This window comes from Falco cherrug, chromosome 8 (genome assembly GCF_023634085.1).
Source record: "Falco cherrug isolate bFalChe1 chromosome 8, bFalChe1.pri, whole genome shotgun sequence".
NCBI classification, from domain to species: domain Eukaryota; kingdom Metazoa; phylum Chordata; class Aves; order Falconiformes; family Falconidae; genus Falco; species Falco cherrug.
This window is the reverse complement of record NC_073704.1, coordinates 44,831,483-44,846,098: the sequence shown is the minus strand read 5'-3', so window position 1 is coordinate 44,846,098 and position 14,616 is coordinate 44,831,483. Positions and strand designations below refer to the sequence as shown.

At 58.9% G+C, this 14,616-nt stretch overlaps 2 protein-coding genes across 3 annotated transcripts; both read right to left on the bottom strand.

Annotated features, from left to right (window-relative positions):
* Nucleotides 1-2,571: 2,571 nt before the first annotated feature.
* Nucleotides 2,572-4,864, bottom strand: WDR55 (WD repeat domain 55). 2 transcript variants are annotated; one of them, XM_055719084.1, is made up of 7 exons: nt 4,610-4,864; nt 4,401-4,501; nt 4,246-4,333; nt 3,919-4,098; nt 3,702-3,801; nt 3,427-3,596; nt 2,572-3,285 (listed from the first exon to the last, which is right to left on the bottom strand). In XM_055719084.1, the coding sequence occupies exons 1-7, from the start codon at nt 4,822-4,824 to the stop codon at nt 2,928-2,930; spliced, it is 1,212 nt and encodes a 403-aa protein (XP_055575059.1). In that variant the 5' UTR covers nt 4,825-4,864; the 3' UTR covers nt 2,572-2,927. The 2 variants fall into 2 exon arrangements, with proteins under 2 accessions (XP_055575059.1, XP_055575060.1); XM_055719085.1 differs by having other exon boundaries at nt 2,576-3,249; nt 4,610-4,862.
* A 604-nt stretch (nt 4,865-5,468) lies between these two features.
* Nucleotides 5,469-14,590, bottom strand: IK (IK cytokine). Its single transcript, XM_055719083.1, has 20 exons — nt 14,480-14,590; nt 13,662-13,728; nt 13,341-13,433; nt 12,817-12,876; nt 12,076-12,243; nt 11,877-11,991; nt 11,565-11,635; nt 11,404-11,450; nt 10,974-11,137; nt 10,761-10,869; nt 10,313-10,352; nt 9,694-9,907; nt 9,315-9,333; nt 8,734-8,811; nt 8,369-8,450; nt 7,762-7,819; nt 7,256-7,344; nt 6,864-6,972; nt 6,142-6,176; nt 5,469-5,710 (listed from the first exon to the last, which is right to left on the bottom strand). The coding sequence occupies exons 1-20, from the start codon at nt 14,493-14,495 to the stop codon at nt 5,683-5,685; spliced, it is 1,662 nt and encodes a 553-aa protein (XP_055575058.1). The 5' UTR covers nt 14,496-14,590; the 3' UTR covers nt 5,469-5,682.
* Between the last annotated feature and the right edge of the window lie 26 nt (nt 14,591-14,616).

The window sequence follows — 14,616 nt, the reverse complement described above, 5'->3', positions numbered from 1 at the left end:
GCTTCACCAAGTCAAAGAGATAGATGATTAAGGCAAGATACAAAAAAATTTGGAACTGCTGTAAAAAAATACACTTACTGCAAAAATGGAGCTCGAGTTAAACAGTTCAGCCCTTTTGTTAATGATACTTTCCCAGGTAACATCTGATGTAGTCAGAAGCGTGAGTCTTAACTGAAGCAGCATCCCTGCCTGGGGAGGAAGGAAGCCCAGGGCTGCCCACCCGCCTGGTGGCTGGAGCTCTCATCCTCAGAACGGATGATTCTAAATGCCACTTCTATACCCCTGGCGAGGTGGGACTGTCAGCTACTGTGTGCCGGCTGGCCCTTCGCAAGGCTTCTCAGTTCTGGAAGGCTAGCAGGGCCCGATGGCTCAGCACGGGCAGGGAGTGCAGTGCAGACATATGGGGGGGTCTTTCTGGTTTTGCTGCAGCCACGTGGGGCTGTGAGGTCCCTGCCTAATCCCGGGCATCATTCAGTCAATATCAGCGTTAGACCGCAACCCATCATGACTATTTTGCAAGATAAGCACAGTGTTCAAGTCAAACCCTGCTGCTTGCCACTGACTTCTGCATTCGGCACCAACAAGCCCGGACAAGTGTGGTCCCTTGGCCCCCTGGCAGCTTTCTCACTCCCCCCACCAGGATGGGAGACAGAATTGGAAAAAGCGAGAAAACTTGTGGTTTGAGATAAATGCAGTTGAATAGGTAAAGCAAAAACCGTACAAGTGAGCAAAGCAACTGTACACGCAAGCAAAGCAAAGCAAGGAATTAATTCCCCACTCCCCACGCAGGCAGGTGCTCAGCCATCCCCAGGACAGCAGGGCTCTTGTCACGTGTGACAGGGATGTGAGAAGACAAACACCATCACTCCAAACATTCCCCCTTCCTTCTAGCTCCCCACCTTTATATGCTGAGCATGACACCATATGGTCTGGGATATCCCCCGGCTCAGCTGGGGTCAGCTGTCCGAGCCGTGTTCTCTCCCAGCTCCTTGTGTCCCCCCAGCCTGCTCGCTGTGGGGTGGGTGAACAGCAGAAAAGCCCTTGGCTCCGTGCAAGCGCTGCTCAGCAGTAAATATAACATCCCTGTGTTACCAACTCTGTTTTTAGCACAAATCCAAAGCACAGCCTCATACTAAGTACTACTGCAGCCCAGCCACAACCAGCACAGCAATGCTGGGGGTTTCAGTGGGCTTTTGCCACTCAGGTGCCTCATTGCCACCAAGGACACAGTCAGGGGTCCCCAGGCCAAGGTGGCCATGCCCTCAGCCAGGACTGACAGGCTGTGGGAGGTACAAGCCAGCGTGGGAATGCTGCAGCCCTGCGCGCCCGTGCCCCTTTCTCCTGGTCCGTGCTGCCAGTCAGCCAGCAGTGAGACACATGGGCCACCCTCTGCCACCCCCTAACCTGTGGTCTCCCAGGGTCCCTGCCTCACGCCAGGACAGGTTGGGCTTGATGTTGGCATTGAAATGCCGCTGGCTGCTCTCACTGCTCACACTAGCACCGTGCTCTTCCCCACGTGTGCCAGACCCTTGCAGGGTTGAGGTCAATGCCACTGAGGGGTGGGCTGCGAGGGAGGGGGGGAGAGCAGGAGAGCTGGGTGCTGGCAGTGACCACCTCGCTGGAGGTGCCTGGAGATGCCCAACTGCTGGGCACATGTGGTTCCCCTGCCCAGGGCACTGCTCGAAGGTGGCATGATGCTGTGCCAAGGGGCTGTGGGGAAAGTGCTGCATCTGGCCGAGGCCACACCGTGGGCACAGATGTCACCCAGCCCACAGGCTTCCCCATGGCAGTGGGAGGGGGTGTCGGGCCCCTGCCCTGGTCCATGCTGCCTGCAGCCTGTCCCAGGCCACCAGCCACCCAGCCCAGCAGGGATCAGCCAGCGCTGGCTGTTCTGCCAGGCTGGGCATCCCCCACCACCTGGGCAAGAGCCCTGGCTCCCTCCCAACGCCAGCCACAAGTCACAACACCCCAGTGCAGGGTGCTCTCCCCCCTGGCCCCCCCAATCCCCAGTGCCCTGCAGGGTCCTGGACATGCCCAGGCGTGCCAGGGAAGTGGGAATGAGCCAAAGCATCGGCACAAGGCGCTAGGAACTGAAAGGCACTGGGTTTATTTGTAATAGAGCTGATGTCTAAAGTAATTAACAAAGGCTAATTGATGCACCGGTTTGGACAGCAGTGCAGGCACAGCAGGGGCCAGGCAGGCCCTCAGGAAGGGATGAAGACCCGTTTGCCCAGGCCAGGCACCCCAGAAGCCCATGTCACACCCCCTACCCCCTAAGCAACGCCCTGCCTTGCCTCCTCCCCAGCCCAGCACCCCCAAATACACCAGCAAACCCCAGCTGTAGCCACACACACACATTCCCCTGCCCCCCAGCTCTATCCCCAGCAGGGTTCCCCAGCCATGTCCCCCCGATAACCCAGAGCCGCCCCCCCCCCCCCCCCGCCATGTCTCCCCTGTACCTCAGAGCCCCCCTGCCCCCAGGTACCCAGATATCTCAGCCCCCTCCCAGCCACCAGGGATCCTCAGTCATGACGCCCCCCAAACCCCTCCACCAGGGACCCTCAGTCACATGCCCCCATCCCTGGGCCCCCTCCACCCCAAGGACCGTCAGCCACGACCCCCTGCCAGTGCCTCTCACCAGGAACCCCCAGCCAAGTCCTCCCACCAAGGACCTCCCACATACTGGGGTCTCCCCTATGTCAGAAACACCCCCCCTCCCCTGGGACCCTCAGCCATACCATTCCCAGCCTGCCCCCCATCCTGGGGCCACCCCCGCATTCTTTCCCCCCAGGTGTCTGACACCCCGTATGTGCTGCCCACCCTGGTGGTACCAGGGACCCACGGTGGGGCAACCCCCCCACCTGCAGACAGTGGTGGCAGCGCCCACCCACACGGCTGTGCCCTGCTCCCAGGGCGTCCCCGGCCCCTCAGTCACTGTCACCATCACTGTCGGTCCCTGCTGCTGCTGCCTCTGGCCCGGCCTCATCCTGCAGGTCGGCGAAGAAGTCCTCCCCACCACCCACCGCTTTGCTGCTGAGGGCCCGCAGCGGCCCTCCCTTCTTCTTCTTCTTTCGGTAGTCGTCCACCACCAGCCCTCCCAGGGCTGAGACGTCCCAGAACTTGACCTTCTGGTCATGGGCGCAGCTGGCCAGGAGCTGCCCACCCGGGGCCACCGCCAGCTGCTCGATGGGCTCCCCCAGGTGCTGCCCAACACAGCCCAGCACCCGGTTCGGCAGGACGTTCACTGCCCTGGGGACAGGGGGGCTGGTGGGGACCCTGCAGGGCCTGCTCCACCACCAGCCCATCTGCCCATGTCAGAAGGGAAGGGGTCCCTTGGCCCTAACCAGGCCGATGTCATCCCACCCCCTCCAGCCCCCCCACCCCCTCCACACCCCCCCACCCCCTCCACACCCCCCACCCCCTGACCTGATGACTCCATCCAGGGACCCCACGCAGACGATGCTGTCTGTGATTGGGACCATGCAGTCAACAGACTCGGCCCTCAGAGCGAAGCGGTCACTGGCAGCCCCAAAGCCGTCCCAGTTGAAGAGGTAGATGGTGCCTTCACTGGAGCCACATGCCACTTTCTTCCCCCTCTAGGCAAGCCGGAGGGCAGTAAGGCAGAGGCACAGCAGGGAACCCAGCTCGCTCGTGGAGAGGGATCCGCTGGACCCTGCTCTGTGGCAGCGCCAGGTGCCAACCTTCAGCAGCACGACAGATGTCAGGTCCCCATTCTGTGGCTCTGAGAGCAGCTCAAAGCGCCGCCTCTTCACGTTGAAGACGCCCAGGGTGCCATCACCGCTGCGGGGGATGGAATGGGCACGCTGTGAGCAAGGGGCACGGCACGGTGTGCCTCCCCCAGCTCTAAGGGGAGGCCCACAAGGGCATGGCAGAGCTTGGCCCCAGAGCTCCAAGTACCTGGCGGTCAGCAGGATCTTCCCATTCCCATCCACAGCCATGGCGCTGATGTACTCCTCCTGCTGACGGGCCTCCAAGATGGCATCCCCCTTGCGCAGGTCCCACACCTTCAGCGCGCCAGCATCATCACCCGTGGCAAAGACGTGGTTATCAATGGGCAGCACGCAGTTGAGGGCCGAGCTGCAGAGACCCCAGCCCCACGCCGGCACAGTCATGGCTCACATCGCAAGTGAACGGCCACCAGACGATGCTCCAGCCTCCACCCGCATGGCTGTGGCCGGAAAGGGATGGGGACAGAGCCGGGACGAGCCACCCGTGCTGACCTACCCGTGGGCTTTGGGGAAGCGCGTTTCCAGCCGTCCTTCCTCCACCGTCAGCATGTGGATGGACTTGTCCTTGGACACGGTGAAAAGCTCTGGAAAGCCGTGTCAGCCGGCCGGCCCCGGCGCCCCCCGCTGCCACCCCCCGCCCCCCGCACTCACTCTGCCCGTCCTGGGAGAAGGCCACGTCGCGGCACGACTTGAGGTGATGCCCCGAAGACCAGAGCTGCCGGTTCTCCCCCTCGGTGCAGGAGTACGAGTACCTGCGGGGCCGGGCCGGGCTCGCAGGGAGCCTCGACGGCCGGTGCCCCGCGGCTCCCATCGCCGGGACCCGCCCCCAGCCCCAGCTGGGCCCCCACGGCCCCACTCACAGGTAGACGTCGCCGTCCACGTCCCCCGCCGCCAGCAGAGGCCGGGCCGGGTGCAGGGCGATGGCGTTGGCCGTCGCCTCGAAGCAGATGTCCTCGGGGGTGTCCCGCAGCCGCGGCTCCCGCCCCGCCGGCCCCGGGCCGCCCTGCGGGGAAGCGGGGCACTGGGCCCGGGCCGCGCTAACGCCGCTCGCGCTCCCCTCTCCCGGCGCCGCCATGGCGGCTTGGGCCTGCGCGCCGCGTGCTCCGCGTGGCCCCGCCCCCCGCGTGCTCCGCCCCGCTCCGGCGCACGGCCCCGCCCCGCCGCGTCACGCGCGGGCCCGCCCCAGCCCGGCGCCACCGCGCGGCGCCACCGGCCGCCAGGGGCTCGATCCCGCGGGCCCCCGTGGCCCGTACCGCCGGGACTCGCCCGGCAGCTCCTCCTGCTCTCCCCGCAGGCTCCTCCGCTTCTCGCCCCGGCTGCCCGGCACTGCTCCGGTAGTTTTAGGATCTCGGGTGGGCAGGGCCCCGCGACGTCCTGCCCCCGGCCCCCGCCCAGCCAGGGGCCACCCGCAACGTCCCCGTCCGGACCCACAGGGGCTGGTCCATGTCCCCAGACCCTGGCGACGAGCTCTGCTGGCCGCCAGCCCCACCAGCCCCACCTGCCCCCGGCCGCGGCAAGTCTGAGGCACGGGCAGTGGAGCGGGCTCATTTCCCTCAAACAGGCCCATTTGCAAATTTTATCCAGGTCTTGACAGAGGCTGCTGCCCCACACCCCAGAACGCTCCCCCAATAAACGACCCAAGGCGGGGGTGGGGGGGCTCAGGAGGTGGCACCTCTGCTAATCAGAACACAGCTTCCTCTCCTTCCACACAAACGGGTATTTATGCAAATTTAATGCAGTTTTATTACAGCTACAACATTTACACGTCACAGGCTATACAACCAACACTGGAGGAGAGCGCCTCGGCACACCCCACAGCACGAGGCTGGGGGTGCTGTGCTGCCCCGCCCAGAGCAGAGAGGGGACAGCGTGGGGGACAAGGGCAGCACGCCAGCCAGCTCGGGGAAAACAGACCAGGCTTCCAGGAACTGCATCAGTACTTGGGACGTTTCACCTCAACCCTGGAAGACACAGAGGGGCAGGACAACGGTGAGGATGCAGGGCAGACAGCTCTGTCACCCTCCCATCCAGAGCTCGACCCTGAGCTCCACAGTTTCACCCCACAGACCAGTGTGAGGGGGCCCCCCAACAGCTCCTTGGGACACCCAGCCAGCTGGGGCAAAACCACCTGACCAAGGGAGAGCCTCAAGACGGTCCTGGGGTCTGCTCAGCACCCACCACCTATGGCCCAGGGGAGAGGTGCCCAGCAGGTTTAGCTGAACAGAGCAGGACAGGAGCACCCCCATGGGACCAAGTGTTCTCCACTCCCAGCCACTCTGCCAAGGGCTGGCAGGGAGGTCCCTGCCCCCTGCAGCCCCTGCGGGAGGTGGCAGGAGACAGCCAGGCCCCAGTACCACACTGCAGCTCTGCCAAGAGCAGAAATGTCACTAACCCATCAGCCTCCAACTTCTTCCTCTTCTCGATGATCTGTAGAGAAAGCACAAAGTCCAGTTACCCTCAGGGTACCTGGCTGCCCATAATCGCAGCAGAGGGTCTGTAGGGTGCAAGATACACCCAGGGAGAGCTGTAGCCATGCCAGAGCAAGCTAAGGCGAGTTACAGTTGTCCACAAACTGCCCAAAGTCTGGAGAAGCTTGGCCTCTTCCTCCTTTGCTCCATTTTGGCCACCAAAGACCATTTCTTCTCACCTTCCCCTGGCCCATCCCATACCACCGGGGTGCCCATGGCCAGCTCACCCTGCCAGGACAACCCCCAGCTCTGCTGGTTATAAAACAGGGAACCACTAAATATGCCCTGTCCCCCCCAGCCTCTTTAGATGGCTCTGAGCTGCCAGCTTTGGACACGCTCATCTGCTGCAGAGCTCAGAGCAAAAAGCCCCTGATGGGGACTGCTCCCAAGGCAACAGCTCCAAATGCAGCTCCAGATGCCTCTGCAGTCCTGAAGCCCTGAGTATTCAGCCAATGTTCTTGCAAGGAGCCTCTTCTAGAGAGCCAGCCCTGGTGCACACGCACACCAGCGGTGCCCAGCTGCCAGGACACAGGCTGAGCTGAAAAGCTGTGACTAGGACAGCAAGGGAAGGATAAGGTGGGAGCTCTCCTGGGCTATGCTGTCTGTTTAGGCTCTGAGCTGACAACACGCCAGTACCAGCACTCACCGCACTGATCTTCTTCCACTGTCGGTCCAGTTCTGCCTTGTCATTTGTCTCCTTGAAACGACGGGTTTTGCGTCCCTCAGACATCTTGATCCCATACTGGAAGGCTGCCCTGGGGAAGGAACACAACAGAGCTCAGTGCTTGCTGGGGATCCACGGCCTGCCGGGGGAACGGACACATCTGCCCCAGCCATAAGCCCGTACTCCAGCATTGGCTCGGGCCCCTGAAAGCAGCGGCTGAGCAGGAGTCCTCAAGAGTGATACTAAGAGCAAAGACCCAGGATCCACAGCTCCTCTTCAGGTCCTCATCAGGCAACCCCCAGGGCGCACGTTTGGCCAGCACGGCCACCCGCACACAGAATCCTTGCTCAGCCCTTCGTAAGGGCCGCACTCACTTGGGCAGAGCCTCTTTGTTGTTCATGTATTCACTGTACTCCTCCTGGGTGTCAAAGTCCCAGCGGCCCAGAGGTCCTTTCTTGTTACCCTGCAGCAAAAAGAACCCAGAGCAGCTCCTTAGCTGACACTGGCCAGGGCTTCTCATGCAGCCCTGTGCACCCAGCCAAGATCTGTCTCTCCATCAGCCCCCAGTCTAGCCTTGGCTCAGAAATCCCCTCCCCGAGAAGCCCCAGACAGGAGATTCTGTGGAAGAGGGAGCTGAGACAGACTAGCACACCTCCCCAGCACCTCTTGGTCAAGTGCCAGTTGCACATTTTCTCCCTGTGACGATGGATCCCATCCAGCCCCAGGCACAGAGCAGATGAGCAAACTCCGAAACACATTCAACACCCAGCCCTGGGGCACACAACCCCTCTGCACAAGCCTGCTTCTCTCCAGTGGGATCCTCTCAGCCTGCACCAATGTCTACTTCACTGGCCGGTCCTAAAAGCTGGTGATGGCATACCTGATCCATTTTGCTGTAGTCCACCTCTTCATCGCTGTCCACAGCCATATCATCCATTCTGTAAAGAAAAGCAAGCAAAGAGTGCGTCCATGGGACACGGCCTTGGAGCCAGGCTGGCGGGAGCCACCTCTTGTGGCCTCAGACTGAAAACACTCAGTTCCTGGACCAGAGAGAAGTTCCTCCAGCTGCAAGGCCTGCAGGTGAGCTGTACCACAAGGGCATCCAAGGCTGCAAATGTTTACAAGATGATGGCAGGCTGAAAGCTGTTCCTCTTCTGCCAAGGGACTACTTTGTGGCCAGAGCTCAACAAGCACATGAATTACCAGGGAACACGGCAGACTCCCAGCCCGCTCACCCTCTCCCCTAGCATTGAGGGGTAGCTGACTCCAGGTAGCCATTTATAGCAGAGACCAGCTAAGAAAAAGGCAGGTCTGTCAGAACCAAGGACTTGGGGGAGCATTGTAACAGTAGGATGCAACCCCAAAGTCAGGCCCACTCCTTCCAACAAGTAGTGGGACTGACGTTCGCGTTCTTGCTGCCAGAGAACAGCTCTTGTGCTCCTTTGCACACCCTACTCCCAACCCACAGCTTCTTGCTGCTTCCTTACGTAGCAGGGTAGCACTCGGCGTAGCTGTTTGACATGCCAAAGAAGTCCCCCAGCTGCTTCTTGTCTTCTGGCTTCTTCAATGTGACAATGGTCAAGGAAAGCACTACCATGTAGCCTTACAGCTAAGGGCTGAGCACAGCCAGCCAAAGAGCCATCTCCTGCCTCAGCACAACTGAACTGGATGCTGCAGAGCTTACGTTCTGCATATGATCTGCATGGTTTGGGCGGCATTTCTCTGCTACAGGAGGAAGAGCCCTCCCAAGTGAGGGAGGACAGCCACATGGCCATGCTTGGGCAAGGCCTGCCTGCAAGGGAAGCCCATCCTTGCAATCAACCAAGCTGGCACAGACAGTAACAAGGATATGACTCTGCTCCTTCCCAGCCAGCAGCTCCAGCAAACTTCTCGTTGATGGACTTGATGAGCTCCTTGGCTGAGCCGGGTCCTGGAGTAGAGAGTGCAGCAAGTTGAGTTTTGGGGTAGGAACAGATCACCGCAATACACACTGGGATGGGCAGAGCCCCCTTCTGCAGGACCCATTCATTGGGATGGGGTAACAAGCAGAAGGATGGGCTGCATATGAGGTAGAAGAGGAGGAGCCAGGAGAACACTGAGGAGCAGCAAAACAGTTCAAGCACAGAAAAGGCAGGCTGATCCTATGAGACCCTGAATCCTCCTCCATTTACAGCCAGCATAAGGTTGTCTGAACTAGTCTGCTGCCAGGGAAAGATCTGCACACACACTCAACCCAGGCTGGCACGCAGCTGCCTGTATGTGCAAGACTCTTCACCCCAAAACCCTCACAGCAAGCAATTCACCCTGTCACAGTAGTCTCTAGAGCACGCGACTCATGCAGGACAGCAAGCCAAGCAGTTTTGAAATCTGCAACCCTGTACAGCCTCACTCAAACATCCAGCCTCATTCAAGTGTCCAAACCACCTGACTCACCTTTGTCGATGTCTGCAGGCTGCAAAGAAGAGGGAGAGATACCATGTCACCAGGAGGGCTGAAAGCAGGCAAGTGACAGTGCTGCATGACTCACAGCTCCACTTTAAGACTCTTTGTGGCAAGCACACAGGGATGAACCACAAAAACTACTGGCTTGTGCTAGTCCTGCCTTACTTGCTAAAGGAGAGGACAAGCACAGAGCCACCTACCAGCCCCTGGCTGGAGGGACAAAGCTGAGCAAGAGCTGAACACTAGTATGTGTGGGAGCATGACCAGAGATCCCCAAAGCCACCAGTGTGACCCCACCAACCCAACAGCTGCATTCCCCAAAGGGAAGAGATCAGGTGGGGCAGTCCAGGCTTCACAAACCAAGGCTCACCTCATCATCAGCCTTGGGCTTCTCAAAGTAGCTGTGCCTCTTCTTTTCCTCCTCCCGCTCCCGGTCCCGCTCCCTGTCCCTCTCTCGCTCCCTGTCACGTTCTCTGTCACGCTCCCGGTCCCTGTCACGCTCCCTCTCGCGGTACCTCTCCCGCTCCTTCTCCCGTGGCATCTTTGCGGTAGAGGGCACATAATCCCCAATGTCTTCAAAGATACTAGAAGAAGGAAAGAACCTGCAGTTACGGGTGCTTCAAGAAAAGAGACTGCAACCACCTCCCTTTGAACTGGAATCTGATAAAGGGTCATGCAGTGCCAACACAGAGAGCTAAGGATGCCCACTAGAACTGGCTTCCACATCTGTCAGAAGTACCACTGCCTTTCGGCTCTCTTCTGCTGCCTGGACCTGCTCCTTGTGGTCCAGAACAACAGAAAACCCTTGCCTGCCTCAATCCTGAAGTCAAAATCAGAGCTTGCCTCCAGCCTTGTCCCACAAACCATAGGTCCAAAGGCAGCTCACTCCAGAAGCACTAAACCCAGCCCTCTCCAAATGTGGTGGGCCAAAAAGACATATCTCAAGGCAGACAGCTGTGATCCCATAGCCTAGGCAGGGGGGCACTTACTTCATATCAGCTTCAGGGGGCTTCTTCTCATCCAGCTTCCCTGCAAGGACACAACAGCAGTGAGAGGCACTTCATCCACTCTGCTTCCTGCATTGTTCCCTGTCCACAATCTGGTCTCCAAGCCCCAAGAGTGGCAGGCTTGGAGGATGTCCTGACTTCCTCTTTGGTTACCACATCACGTCTAGCTCCCTCAGGAAGCCATTTTATCCCTCCCTAACAGGGGACATTTCCCCAAGAAACTGAGCCTTAACCAGGAAGAGTAGAGCAGCACAAGGCACCCCTTGCAGCCAGTCCCCTGTGGTCCTGCCACAGAACAGCCTGCCTTCAGGGCACTGCTTGAGAAGCTGTCCTCATGGTACAGGGGAATGCAGCAAATCAAAACGCATCTTATTCTCTCTGGATATCTTCAAGCATTAAGTCCTACCACTTGGCTCCCTTCAGCTCCTACCTTTGTCTTTCTTCTTGAGCTTCTTGTTGCGGGTCCCTTGCCTGAGATAGGAGAGGATCTGCGTCAGTTTGCTGATGACGATGTCATTGGTGGTCAGTGTGGTCTGCGCCTGAAAGAGAAGTCCCCAAGGAATTGTCTGACTCCCTCCTGGCAAGACTCGCTCTCGCCAATTCAGACCAATGTGGTCAAGCAACCTGGACACTGTCTGGGTACCTCCATGGTGGGGCAGTCAGCCTTGCTCCGGATCAGAGTGGTTGGGATGTCGGTGTCAGCATACTCATCATCCAGATCTACCACATAGGCCATCCTCCCTGGCAGGAACAGCTCATTCCGCTCATAGGCCTTGTTCTTGAACAGAATGCGGTAGATGTTGCGACCTGAAGAGGAAGTAAACGCATGGGAGAGCTGCTTTTACAAAAGCAATGGACACACCCATAGAGAAGCATATTTGGTTTATCAGAAACATCAAAACCACCACGTAAGAGACACGCTTCCTCCAGCCCTCAAATTCAGAATGCCTACACTTCAGATTCTCCCCCCTCCAATGACTAAAGGTTTTCATTTCTCCATTCACCCTCCAGGATCTCTCCCACATTCACGGCACAACACAAGGTAGGGAATAGCCACATCCACACAGTCTTACCCAGCCGGGTCTTAAATTCAATTTTGTTTTCAGGATCTTCGTCTTTCCTGAACAGAAACAGAAAAGAAACAGAAGCATTATGATAAGTGCCTGCATCCTCTGCACCCCCCTTCCTGGGAGGCAGCTGTACACAGGAGAGTGCAAAATCCTCAACCACTCACTTCGTTTCTTTCTGGGGCTTCTCCATCATTTCCTCCTCTTCCTTCTCCTTGCTGGCAATCTCAGCCCGTACCTGGCCACAGAGTAAATCCATGCATTACAGACCAGACCAATCTGTGCCACTGTTGCCCATGAGAACCAGTACACCCACTTCCACCAGCTCCCCAGTCCTTAATAAATCTTTCCCAGAGAGAAACCCATGCTGACAAGACGGAAGCACCCTTTAAGTGGCAGCTACTACCCTCTGCCCACCCTCTCTACCTGTGCGAGCAGACAGGGTAGAAGGGCAGCAGCACAGTGACATCTGTGCTCACCTTCTGCAACAGCGCAAAGTCCAGACCCTTCACCAAGTGAGTGTGCTCCATGTCACCACCCAAGAACTTGGACTCCTGGATCAACTGTCTTCTCTTCTCTGCAGCAGATTTATCCCTGTGCAACAAAAACGGAGCCAGTTACAGGACAGTCCCTCTGGAGCAGGCTGGCAAGACAAGGCCATGCTGCAGGTTCACATACGCCTCTGCTGTTGGACCCACAGCCCTGTAGTTGGCAGTTGTGCTGATCAGCTCCGTTTCCTCGTAGTCCTTGTTCACACCATCTCTCCTCTCCTTGGCTCGATCCCTGTACTTCTCAGCCAACTCCCTCTCACGTTCTATCTCCTGCTGGCGCAGCTTTGCGTAATAGCTGGGGTTGGAAAAACAGCTCAGTGTTAGCATGACACGTCCACACTTTTGATGCACTGGTCAAATAACAGCCCCTGAGGCCCCACACATACCTGTCCTGGTCCCAACCCCTTCCCCAAAAATGTAATAAAGCACCATGGGATACAACATGCCTGGAGGACACCAGACAAGATGAAACTGCTGTACTGAGGTTAAGTAAAGAGGAGCTCAGTCCTCCCTTCCAAGGGGAAGAGGTCAAGCGCAGTCCTGCTGTGCAGATGTGCCCCAAAAGACAGTCACCTGTGTGCAGATGTCCCAGCACTGCCCTGCTCTGCCAGACACCTGCAGAGCCTCTCCTGCTTCTTTCAGAGGTGAAGCTTCACCCCCACAACCTGCTGCCACCCTCCCACATCTGTTTCCACAAGCAGTGACAGTCACTCAGTCTGAATCTTCCTCAGTCTGCTCAGCTTCAAACCCCCCAAATAATCCAGGCCCCTCAGGGTCCTCTTTGGTAGCCCAGGAGCTCAGCAGCTGCTTCAATGGGAGGGACAAGATTTATGAAGACAATCCCTGATGCATTGCTTTCTCCATTTACCTTTTCTTCTTCCTCCTGCGAGCAGCTGGGTCTTCATCTTCATTGTACTCCCGGGGCATCCTAGAAAAGAGCAAGAAACCACACGTAGAACCATGAAAACACAGGCAGCTAGACAGAACAGTCCCCCAGACACAGGAGGCTCAAAGATGGGAACAGTACAGGCCCATTTGTCCCTAGTTCCACTCTATCAGCAGGGAAAGGAAGGAAAAGCACTGATATTCACAGAACAAAACCTGCCTCCTGCACAAAGTGTCTTAACAGTCATGCAAGACTTGCTCTATTGTTTACAGCAGGCCTGACCCACTTGATTCTCCTCTTAACACACACATATATAGCTTACATGGAGCCAAGCACAAAGCAAGGCCAAGGTCTGCTCCTCAGGCCCTGTTTGCATGCTCACTAGCAAAAGCCCCTTTAGATAAACCCACTGCAAAGCGCAGGAGGAGAGACAGAAAGTCAGGCAGGAACAGAGCCCCAGAGGGAAAGCGGACATGCTTTGTCCCACAGTGTAGAGTCCTACTCACTCATGGTGGCGAGATTTGGATGGTGGCGCAGATGTTGGCGCAGCCCGCGGGGTCATGAGAAGCTTTCTGAAGTCTTCATTGGTTAGCTTAGACCTGCAAGGAAGAGAGGAAACAGAAACAATCCCCCAACAAGCTTTGACAGCCCAATGGCTTCTGAAGAGACAGAGGGTTTTCCAGCAATGGAGCTAGACACAGGGTCCCCGTGGAGGGAGCCCAAAGGCTGCATTACACGAGTCACTCCCAGCCTCTAGATGGGGGAACCAGCCTTGGGCCCCACAGTCCTGCTCCAGTTCTGCCCCTGCACCCCACTTTCATACTCACTGGTGGAAGGAATGCGAGTCATCCACATCGTGGCCATCAGGGGCCAGGGGGTTGGAGAACGGTTCATCTGGGGGACAGGAGAAAAGAAAGCCCTCAGAGCCTGCCTGCAGTGGGTTCAGCCCCTCTCCGACCTCCACAATCCTCCCAGCCCCCATCCCTGCTCAAAACCAGGGATGGGCGCAGCAGTCACCCACCACCCTGCTCCTCTGCCAAGCCCAGGCCGCTAACACCCTGGGGTGGCCTTGCCAGGGCACATGGCATGAACGGGTCCTGGTGTCGCTGCCCACCACAAGACTGTGCCACCCCCTAGCCCGACTCCGCAGCCTCTCGGTGGATGTTCTGCTTCCCCCAGGACGTGGCCTCCGTACCTCCTCGGGGGTGTCCCGTCCCCTACACGCCCCAGGACTGACTGTACATCCCCTCCGCTCCCAGAAATGTCCCAGTGCCGTGAGCGTACCCTAGGGTAAGCCCCCGCGCAGTCCCCCGAGCATCACCCCTCCCGCCGGGCTGTCCCGGGGTCCCCTCCCAGGATGTCCCCCGCCTCAGCCTCTTAAGGCCGTCACCGCACACCTTCCCTGCGCCGGGCTGCTCCCGTCACCAGGCTGGGGATGTGCCCGTGCCTGTGCCCCCCCGAGGGAACCTCCGCTTCCCCGCCCCTGTCGCTACCCCAAGGCCAGGGTGGGCCTACACTGCCGCCCCTCCCCCGCCAGGGCCGCTGCCCTGCGTACCGCGGCACCCCCCGCCCGAGGGCCCGATGCCCTGTCCCCCGGCACGTCCCGGAGCCCCCCGGTGTCCCGCAGCCCCCCCGCCCCGCTCACTGTCGCGCTCCGGCATCGCGCCCCGCTCCGCCGCCCAACCCCGCTCCTCGGCCGCGCTCCGCTCCGCCGCCCCACGTCACCGCTGCTCCCTTCCCAGAACCCCCGCGCCGGGCGCTGTGATTGGCGGAGGTGACGAC

Bases quoted from the DNA above. Each gene is read 5' to 3' on its own strand.
- WDR55 (XM_055719084.1), bottom strand. From the start codon at position 4,824: ATGGCGGCGCCGGGAGAGGGGAGCGCGAGCGGCGTTAGCGCGGCCCGG. The intron at 3,802-3,918 runs GTACTTGGAGCT...CATCCCCCGCAG, and splicing joins AAGATCCTGCTGACCGCCAG to CGGTGATGGCACCCTGGGCG. The intron at 3,286-3,426 runs GTCAGGGGGTGG...GTGGTGGAGCAG, and splicing joins TCCCTGGATGGAGTCATCAG to GCCCTGCAGGGTCCCCACCA.
- IK (XM_055719083.1), bottom strand. The intron at 10,870-10,973 runs GTACCCAGACAG...CTTCTCTTTCAG, and splicing joins CTGACTGCCCCACCATGGAG to GCGCAGACCACACTGACCAC. The intron at 9,908-10,312 runs GTAAGTGCCCCC...TCCTTCTTCTAG, and splicing joins CCCCCTGAAGCTGATATGAA to TATCTTTGAAGACATTGGGG.